Here is an 11,097-nt window from a genome sequence, read left to right as displayed (position 1 = left end):
GCAGAACGCGGAACGCAGAATGCTGTATGTCTGCGCGTAGCCTTATCCCCGAGCTGCTTCAAGATGAAGAGAGATTTTATATTTATTTTCGAATGTCAATAAATAGCTTCAATGAGTTACATGACTATGTAAAATCTGAAATAGAAAAACAAGATACCAATTGGAGAAGACGGACCAGCCATAGCGAGAACGCGAGTTCTTTGTAATTCTGTACAGAGAACGCAAGAACGCAAGCGTTCCGAATGACCGCCGCGGTCTAACTGCGTTCTGTGTGCGCCGGCGCTATAGATCCTTCACATTACAAAGAACGCGGAACGCAGAACGCAGAACGCGGAACGCAGAACGCTCTCTGTCTGCGCGTACCCTATTATAGCCATTCAAAGTGTTGACGTATTATCTGAAATATATAAGGACTTTTATATCAATAATCTTTGACACAAATGTAGGCATGTGTAAAATGTTCTCCTCTTCAGATAAGAGCTGACCAGGAGCCAAATTATCATCACAACCTTTCATATCATTATGGTAACGATGGTGCTTTACTACACTTCTTCAACATATGCAAAAAAATAACTGAAATTAAGGTTTTTTTACCCAAGAATAGCTGGTTTACAAATCTATCGCCTATCGAGTGTTATAATTACTACAATAAAAAAATAATGTAAAATTGTGTAATCTTAATAAATTGGATACTATAATATAGTCTATTATTATAATAATAAAATGACTATTCATTGATAAATAGCTTATAAATAGCCGAATGCTGACCAATTGAGAAAGAATCACATAATTACAAGTATCTTCAATGTGTATGTGCAGAATATTGATCCAAATAGGTACATTTGATTGGTTTTATTAACAATGGTAATGCGGGCAATATCTACATGTACTTATGTGTGGGTTACTTTTAACACAGTGAAAAACAAAAAAACTGAAAAAAAAACAAAATTAAAACACTATTTGAAACTGTGGAACAATTTGCCACCTGCGGTGTTTCCGAACAACTACGACATTGGGGCCTTCAAGAAAAGAGCTTATTTGTCCTTAAAAGGCCGGCAAAGCACCTGCAACACTTAGTGTTGCAAGTGTTTATGGGCGGTGGTGACCACTTACCATCAGGTGGCCCACCTGCCCCTTTGCTTGCTCTGACATAAAAAAAAAAAAAAAAAAAAAACACAGTTCAAATTTATAAAAATGAAAACGTTGTGTGATAGATCTGGATGAACATTCTCGAACAAGATCAAAAATTTGCTTGGCTCTACGTGGACTCTACGTCACCTGACTTATTTAATTTATATATTTATCAATTACTAGCGATCCACCCCGGCCCATGGTACATTTTTACGTTTTTTCTCCATAAGAAATATTATAAAATACTCGTAGGTACTTCAAATAATGTTATAAAAAAAGAAAGAATTATCGAAATCTATAAATTTGAAAATCTGGAATACATGATGTGGAATTCTTAGAGCCCAGCTACACTATAAGCTATAACATGTACAGGAAAGACGTGTTTATAAGTTTTTTTTCAATCTGATGGGCATTATCTGTTGATTTCAGATAACTGAAACAAAAATATATGTGTTGACACCTTAATAGATTTTTGTTTCTATAAAAAGTTTCTATTTTATTAAAATTCTCCAGTTATTCACGTCTAAAGTTCAAATAAAACTATTCTATCGATTCTGGGGCGATATTACCTCACCAGTAGAGTCGTGATTCAAATAGTGCCGAAAGTTTAAATAAATCTCACATCTCTTCTAATTTAAAACAATAGAAATGGCATTCGACAATTTGGTAATACATCATACATACGTCCTTTTTCATACAATTTAAGTTTTCTTTTGTTTAAAGAAACAAATTTTTAAAACTAATACGAGTCAAAATATCGACAATATAGTGATGTTAAAGAAAATAGTATGGTTAGGGAGCCAGGTGCAAATTTGGTTAACTATTTCCTCTCAAGAGATAATTCGTCAGACGCATGAGAGTATACAGGTCAATTAAGGAAAGCTGGCATGTTCACAGTACTCACACTTATGCAATTTCACTTACAGTATGTTCAAAAATAAATGCGACTCTAGTTTCATTTTAGACTTGAAATTGTAAAATGGGTGCGTTGTAGATAAATATATGCAAATATAATTATGAAAGCTCTCATAATTTACCTGTAAAATTATAATTTAAAAGTAAATCAATTGATGAAGTTAATTATTTATTCTAATAATAATCAATTAGATAAAAGTATTAATAATTATTCAATTATCAAATAATAATTAAATTTCAGGTCATAAAAACAATACAAATAACACGTGCGCTCACTCCCAACATACACCAGGGCCAATCCCTTCCAAAATGATAAAAACCTAAAAAAAATAGTAGTAGGATGAAACCCATTAGAAAAGGAGGAGAATAAATGAGTCAGTGTAATTATCTACTTTTGGTTCTAATTGAATATAATATTTTTCCTCATGTTCTCGCGTCTTTCTCCAAACGTCACTAAACATATCCAGACTAATAGCATTTGTTTCCTTTCTAAATAATGCTTCCACAGTTTTCAAGTTAAAGTTCACATTTTGTGATGCTACTTTCCCTTTAATTATGCCCCATAGTAACTCTATTGGGTTCAGTTCTGGATGGTATATATGGTGGAAGGCGCAATACACTATGTCCATGATCTTTGAGGATTGCATCAAGTAGGTAAAAATGGTGTATAGTTTGGCTTATTTTTTTAATAATGTGATAACTCTGATTATTAATTACTAATTAGTAATTTGATTTTTGAAAAAAAAATGCCGATTTTAGTCAAAATTTATATTTTTCTAACAAGATCCTTATCATCCAAATTTTCACCTCGGTGAGAAAAATTGACATTTCTAATGAAAATGAACAAAAAATTAAATGATTTTATTAAATACTGTAAAATAGTCTATAATTCTTCCATTTACTGTATCACAAAATTCTTCATAGATTTTTAGATATTCGTACTACACCAATTACATCACCCTGTATTTATAAACAATTGCAAAATATGACACATACATAGGCCGGGAGATACTGACTCAAAATTTCGGGTCATTTGTAACAGAATGGCGGTTCTACAGAGGTCTTATTACGCAATGACTAAAAGAAAAATGATGGTCAGAACGCTGGTACCGGCGGACTAGTCACGTGGGCGTTAGTCGAACTCGTCGGATAAATAGCGAAAGTCAAACGATTTGTAACACAAAAATTTTAGAATTTACCGATAGCCCATAAAAAAGATGTAGGCGGTCACTACCGCCATGCCATACTTTTCCGGTGTAACTTACAGCCCCCCATACCGACGTGATGCGTTGATTTAAAAAAAAACAATTCAACCATTTGTACCAGGCTAACTTTTGCACAGGTAATCATCATCGTGCAGACATTTACGAAAATCGCCATGCCATACTTTTCGGACGATTCCAAATGGCCACCATACCGCCGAAAATCTGCAAAAAAAAATTTTTTTTTCGCCAAACAATTTGTACCAGTATTGCATTTGGATTTTTGGAGAGTATTTGATAAAATGTGACCATTATTATATTTGCCATACTTTACTTTCTAGTAGGGGGAAAAAGTGCTGCCATACTTAAAAAATTAATTTATCACGTTTCAAAAATACGACTGTACAATACGTAAAATAATTTTTTACAGTATGGGATCATTATATTCTGTTTGTTTGTATACAATTCTACCTAGAAAAAAATATCGCAGAATACAAACATGGGGCGGATGATTGTAAGACTTAAGCCAAGACGTAAAAAAAAATGAAAAGAATTGGCGATTTGTACCAGTACGGCATTTTTGGAAAGTATATGATGCAACGTGACCATTATTATATTTGCCATACTTTTAATAGAGGGAAAAATTAGTGCCATACTGCTACAAATCGTTCAAACTACGAATAAAATCTTACAATGAGAAAAAAATCTTATACACATTCGTCACCTCCCACAGGTATGGCATTATCACACTTCTATTTATAATCATTCAGGAGTTGTTGAAAAAAAATGTAAGGTGGTACAAATCGTTTGGCGAGAAAAAAAAAATTCAAAAATTTGCAGATTTTCCGCGGTATGGCGACCATTTGGAATCGTCCGAAAAGTATGGCATGGCGATTTTAGTAAATGGCTGCACGACGATGGTTACCTGTGCAAAAGTTAGCCCGGTACAAATGGTTGAATTATTTTTTTTAAATCAACGCATTCACGTCGTTATGGCGGACTGTAAGTCACATCGTCAAAGTATGGCATGACACTACCGCCTACACCTTTTTTAAGGGCTATCGGTAAATTCTAAAATTTTTGTGTTACAAATCGTTGGACTTTCGCTATTTATCCGACGAGTGTGACTAACGCCCACGCGACTAGTCCGCCGGTACCAGCGTTCTGACGATCATTTTTTTTTGTCATTGCGTACTAAGGCCCCTCTAGACCGCCATCCTGTTACAAATGACCCGAAATTTTGTGTCAGTATCTCCCGGCCTAACATGTGCAATGTGTAAATGTGTTGACGTTCCAGCTCTTCTTAATATACCTATAGTATTATAAAGCCTCGTGAACGTCAGCTGGCGCTCGGTTGGGGGGGTGAGCGGTTGTAGCCTCCCACGCACATAGGAAAAAAAATACATTCATTCATTCATTTCCTCTCAGCTAAAAATTTGTCAAATTGTAGCTAACCCAATATCTCAACGAAAAAAATAGTCAGCTGGTTACAACATGGTGTATTATACGTCAGCTGGTGTCTCGAACATGAAAGTTAAATTTAAAGAAAAATTTATTTTCCGTTATTTCCTCTCAAACAAAAATTTACCTGATGATAGCTTATATGTAACTGTGGATAAATATATATGTCAGCTGGCTGTATCTTGGTGGAAAAACCGTCAGCTGATACGGGAGGCTACAACCGCTCTTCCCCCCAACCGAGCTCCAGCTGACGTTCACGAGGCTTCATAATACTATACTTTGATGCATTTTACTAATTACCGCTTGAGAGGAACTTGGTCATAAAATCTGCTGCTGGCTCCCGGACCAGTAGAGTCTAAATACTAGCCGCAAAAATAACAAGAGCAAATTCTCAATTTAATACATTTTATACAAGAGACATCTACACCTGTTTGCCAGTAATAACTATACATTTACAATTGGACCATTTACATCTTTTGTCACTTATCTAGGAACTTGCTCTATGTATTGGAGACATGTCTATAAAGCAGTGTCGTAACATAATTGTAGATGGCGCTTTTATAAAATCGGACAAAAAATATAAAAACAAATATTATATTTGTGTACTGATTTTTACAAAATTTTGACCAAATTATTTTAATACTTTTCATACATTAGAGGTATATTATCAAAGATAGTATCAAAAATGCTAGAACCTTTTTTCATTGATTAGCATCACAATTATTATCTATATGAATATTTACTACTTGTGTTTATTTTATGTTATTTTTAAATTCAAGACATTTTCAGGACTATAATTTGTAAGAAAATACTAAGTCATGATAGACGTCCTTTTATTAAAATAATAATATATACACTAAAAACATCAATGAGCACGAAATTTTAAAATCATTAAAAAATTGAGTCATTAATGTGCATGATATTATTCGTTTTATCTTTTCTGACACAAGATCCCTTTAATTAATTAATAGTTATGTGGTGACATCGGCGGCAGCGTGTTCTTACAGAGTGCACGCGCGCGCCAGTTTTACCGGACTGTTGTCGCAAGCTTACATGTTGTCTACATAAATTAACACGGAAACAACCATACATCACATCATAATATAATAGTGTAAATTCTGAAATAAACAAAAACGGCGGACCGGGGTCCGCGTCACCTCCGCCTTTGGCGTGGTTCAAGGCTTTACGTGATCACAACTGTGGACATTAATGACAAAGAGAACCTCAGTCGTCACGTATTTTAGGCACCTGAAAATCTATTTTTTTTATCAGTGCTCTTTCCAACTCGACTTCAATAAATATCTTATCAATCCTTCGACGAAAGACAGCCCGATATATTTCTGTTCGATTTTGTTTTCATCGATTCTTCCACTAAATTTAACCTGCCGAACGAACCATGCTAAAAATTGATTTTGGCTATAAAGAAGTATAATTCGTTAAGAAAAATATTAATCACGTGAAAATGAAAAATCGAGATCGTAAAGCTAAGTCGAGTAATGTAAAACCTGAGAAGAAAGGAAGTAAACAAGAAAAACAAGTAGGAAAACGTTCACCGGTATTGGGATCATCGGCCCGGCAGAAATCCAAGAGATCAGGAGTGGAGGCTGTCAAACTACACCTGGTTACCACCGGCGGCACCGGCAGGACTTCACGATCAGCCACTGCGGTAAGTACCATGTGTATACTGTTTGTATACTACTAACAATTATATACGTACCAATATTACCTCAAGACAGAAAATTAATTACTCATTGTTTGTATAATTAAGTGTAACAATTTTTCTAGATAATTTCTATACATGCAATTATGACTTATACACCGATCTGTAATTAACCTGAATACCCAATTATGACAATAACTATTAAGAAAAAAGTGGAATACATTAATATATTATATACGTTGTAATTAACTAGCACACCAAATGAATTGCTATAATATAAATACAAAAATATAATGCTTTAAAATTAACAACGATTTAAAGTTATTTACACAGATGTAACGAATTTTAAAAATATTAAAAACCATGTGATTTGCTTCATAAGGTAATTTCTGCCCATGTAAGGAAGCCAAAATTTACGAGGTATGTTATATCCTTAAAACATGCTTAAAGTATTACAGAAACGAGTGTAGAAATCGGGTACGATCTTGAATATTAAATGACACCAACTCGTATACAAAATGCCTCCACTTTGACCATGAGGCGACGCTGAAACCATGTGATCTGTTTATCACATTTACGAAGATCGTGACAACTAAAGATTATGGACCAGTAAGAAATCTTATCACCTTGAACGACCTAATAAACAAATCAATAACTGTAATGATAGGAGACTATCCAATAATTCCATTATTAACAAAAGATAGTCAATTATTAAGGAGAGGCATCTTAATATTAGCAGCCTATAAAAGTTAAATGGTATTAGCAGTCTATTATAGTTCTGATGTCAATAATCGAATGAATAATATTTGCAAAGCATGCAAAACCCGTGTAAAATTTTGTAATACTAACAAAAACAATACCTATATGGTATCATAGTTTACCAGCATTACATCTGTAGAATAAATGGCAATAATTTATTATTTATTGAAGATAAAAATGTAAAATATCTACACTTGTATGTAAACATCACAAATATGAGTATTGAATATGGATGATATTCAGAAGAAAATTATAGCGAGCTATTTATCTAGAAGCAATGTAATTAAAACTAATTAAGGGAGATATTCGGATATACTGTTTGAATGATTTAGTACGTAAATTGATTTAAATTTAATTAATAAATATATCCACTAATACAAATTAATTAAAATCTGTTGAGTCAGAAAATACCTAAAAATAAGTGTACAAATATTCAATAAAGAATGGTAAGCGTTCAAAAACATAAAATATTTTCATCCGATTAATAAAAAAAATTAAGATTAAGAAATAAATGCTGCGAAGTTTTTAAAACTTGTGAGTAATGTAATATATTAGCGTGGTGATAAGCTAGCAGACGGAGCTTGCGAAAAGTTTAAGTAGCTTTTAACCCTTCAATTATATTTTCCTCTACTTGTGCCAAGTCAAAGGATTTTTATATCTCTCATTACAGCGAAATGAATACAAGACTCTGAAAGAGTAATATGGTGGCACCATCAAAGAACCAGATAAATACTTGAGATTTTTTCTAATTATGTATTAAATTAAAATAAATAAAAATTATAATTTGTGTAACTTTCTGGTAATTTAAAGATCTATAAATTTATTTTTATATAATTTGTATTAAAATAAAAATTTATGAAATAGTAGGTAATTTTTGATTTGCTGCGACAATTTATGATAGAGTTTTAGAGAGGAATTTATTTTACACCGAAATTAATATCAAAAATGTGATATCTGCCTGTAAAGTTTGAACCGCTAAGCGTATTTAAAAAAAACACACCAATCTAATCATATGAATCAGTATTCTTTGTAAAGCCAAAATTAAAGATGCGTTAGTACTAAAGTAACGTGTTGAAGAAACAGCTGATTATTATTAGTAATACTATAACTACTAAAGCCATATGAGTCGCTAAGTACTTAAATAATAACAATATCCTTCCATAAATCCTCGTAAACTATTTCACACTTAGTACAGTAATTATCCAAATTAGAACCTTAAAAAAGGTAAATATGCATTTATTGTTTTAAATAATTCCAGTATATGACATACCTAACTTACAATAATTACAAATTATTGTGTAGAAATTATTTCAGTACTGTTTTACTTTCATTGTTTTAAACCAATAGGTACGCTAGCGTTAATTATGGGTATAGTATTAAATTACTGAATGGTTAATAGACAACAGGCCCATATTGAAAAAGCTATGGGTCATTTGTACCACCAGGTGACCCTATCTAGTACGATATAAGAGCATAAAATAATAAGATTCAGCACTATGCCGTCACTAATTGTAAGCTGTCCAACTGAGTGCAGATGAGAATTCGAAAGTACAGGTAGAGATGTTTTCCCCTTGCCTCCATGGAGCTTGAAGTTTAAATAAAGACCTCTATGCCAGGTTTTACCAATGATATAGGAGTCATTCGTCCGTCCATAATACATTGATATAATATTTATATGTAACTACATAAAAATAATTTACATGCAACGCATAAATGCAGGTGAAAATATTAAAAAAGATAATTGTACTTAAGTAAGTTTGATGTAATGTAAATTAATATTTATATTTGAAAAATCACTTTCTTATACATATTTATAATAGTTATATTCAACACCCCGTGGGTAAATCATAGATGTATGCAGACGGAGATACCTCATTCGTCCTCCTTGGATAAGGCCATCGATGGCCGGATTTTTACAGATTAAAACGCCATTGCGTTCCGTAGCACTGCTTTAGGCAGAACTGCAGGAAAGCTGTGTACTCTACCGTGTGTCCTGCCGAGCAGAGTCCCATTTACAGGCCATGACACCCCAATAATAACAATATTAAATAGATATAAATGTATCATGAAAATCAGTATTTAAGCTGATCCCCTCGTCGTGTGCCTTTCAAGTTTCATTTTTATACCTCCGAAATTCATAACCTAGGGTAATAAATTTTATTTACTGTATTACAAACGTGTGCAACATAACTAATGAAATACATTAATATAAAATGTTCTTCGCTATAATTTATTCTTTGAGGCTTAACACTTTAATTGAATAATTGATTAAGACAAAAGTGATTTTGGTCATAATAATCACAGAAATTATATATTTTCCAGGCAGCTTGGTCTCGACGTTGTATATATATATATATTGGGTTATGAAAATTTTGGGGATCATAAAAACTATAACATATTTTATGAGTTCACAAACGTACTATTTATTACATAATAACATATTACTACGCATCACTTAAAATTAATTGTTGCTATTTACAATGGTAAAATATTATGAAATCTTTCCATTTAAATTATCAGTGTTTACATTGAGAATTTTAATATTGAAGGCACAAAGCCACAATCATGTGACAGGCACTTCAATTTGTCTCATACCTACCTACTTTATTTACAATTTTTGTGTCAGATAAATACTGTGAAATTCCATATTATCACTTGAAAGAAGCATGCGGTAGTTTATCGTGGACAATAGCCGCTATGATCAGGTCTTTGTTTCAAACGAAGATAACACCTGAAGTGTCCCAACTAATCCATATATTAACTTCTTAACAACGCATACCATATTGCGTTTTCATTCAAGCATTTCCCAGTTTGTAACCAAACACGATTGTATCAAGGCTGTTTTAAATGTGTACTTATCATACACTTGATTTAGAATTACTTTTTTATCGCTTTTTTATTGTTCCATTCAAGGATTATTTACTGATGGCTGCAGTAGCCCATGAGCGCTTTTCCAAACTTTAACTTTTCTACTTTACAACAATTTTGTAAAGTTTTTAATACTTTAAAATTATATTATACTAGCGGTCCGCCCCGGCTTCGCCCGTGGTACATATTTACGTTTTCTCTACATAAAAACCATCCTCGTACTTCAAGGAATATAATAAAAAAAGAATTATCGAAATCGGTTCAGCCGTTCTCGAGTTATGCGCTTACCAACACATTTTGCGATTCATTTTTATATATGTTACGGCTAAAGGTAGGTGAGAACATAAACTTAAGATTAGCCGGCTAAACTTAGGTTTATTTTCGACGAGGTGTTAATGTTAGTTTGTTCTATCTTTAGCCGGCTAAACTTAAGTGTAACCGCAGGCCCGTGGCTAAAAATGTCGGGGTGGGTAGATTTGGTTACTATAATACATGTAAGGAACAGGGCGAGTGTTTTCTGGCACTTCGCCGGCTGCTGCCGCAGCACGCTCGCTGCGCTCGCTCGGCTCGTGCGGGTCTTAAGAGTTCTAACCTAACCTAACCTAGCCACCAGCTTTCTGCCCTGAGTCGGGGTGGGTAGATTTGGTTACTATAATACATGTAAGGAACAGGGCGAGTGTTTTCTGGCACTGTGCGGGCCCCTCAAGCCCTCCACCGGCCCGGCGCTAACCAAATCTACCCACCCCGACATTTTTAGCCACGGGCCTGCGGTTACACTTAAGTTTAGCCGGCTAAAGATAGAACAAACTAACATTAACACCTCGTCGAAAATAAACCTAAGTTTAGCCGGCTAATCTTAAGTTTATGTTCTCACCTACCTTTAGCCGTGACATATATATTATATTGTAATTGTATATTGTGTCTATTATTCTCAGAATAATAATTTCGTTATATTTAAGGAATAATTGTATTCTGAGTAAATAATCCGGAGTCGGTGATTACTACGTAATATTATATTAAGCTTAGGTAAAATGCAAAACAAGCTATAATATTAACGAATTACTACTACCATTGTTAGTTCGGGAAGTTATTTAAAAAATC

At 33.5% G+C, this 11,097-nt stretch overlaps 1 protein-coding gene across 2 annotated transcripts in view; it reads left to right on the top strand.

Annotated features, from left to right (window-relative positions):
* The first annotated feature begins 5,792 nt into the window (after nucleotides 1-5,792).
* The window catches only part of LOC149910499 (sodium/hydrogen exchanger 9B2-like), a 36,593-nt gene continuing 31,288 nt past the window's right edge, over nucleotides 5,793-11,097 (top strand). For both annotated transcript variants that reach the window (XM_090114530.1, XM_090114522.1), the window contains exon 1: nucleotides 5,793-6,375. In XM_090114530.1, the coding sequence (XP_089970656.1) occupies nucleotides 6,172-6,375 (204 nt within the window). In that variant the 5' untranslated portion in view covers nucleotides 5,793-6,171. The remainder of the gene's footprint in view (nucleotides 6,376-11,097) is intronic.

Source organism: Colias eurytheme, chromosome 2, assembly GCF_061535395.1.
Source record: "Colias eurytheme isolate Ceu_HAF_F1 chromosome 2, ilColEury1 Martin Lab GWU primary, whole genome shotgun sequence".
Lineage (NCBI taxonomy): Eukaryota > Metazoa > Arthropoda > Insecta > Lepidoptera > Pieridae > Colias > Colias eurytheme.
Note: the sequence above shows the minus strand (reverse complement) of the source record. Positions and strands in the feature narration are given on the sequence as shown.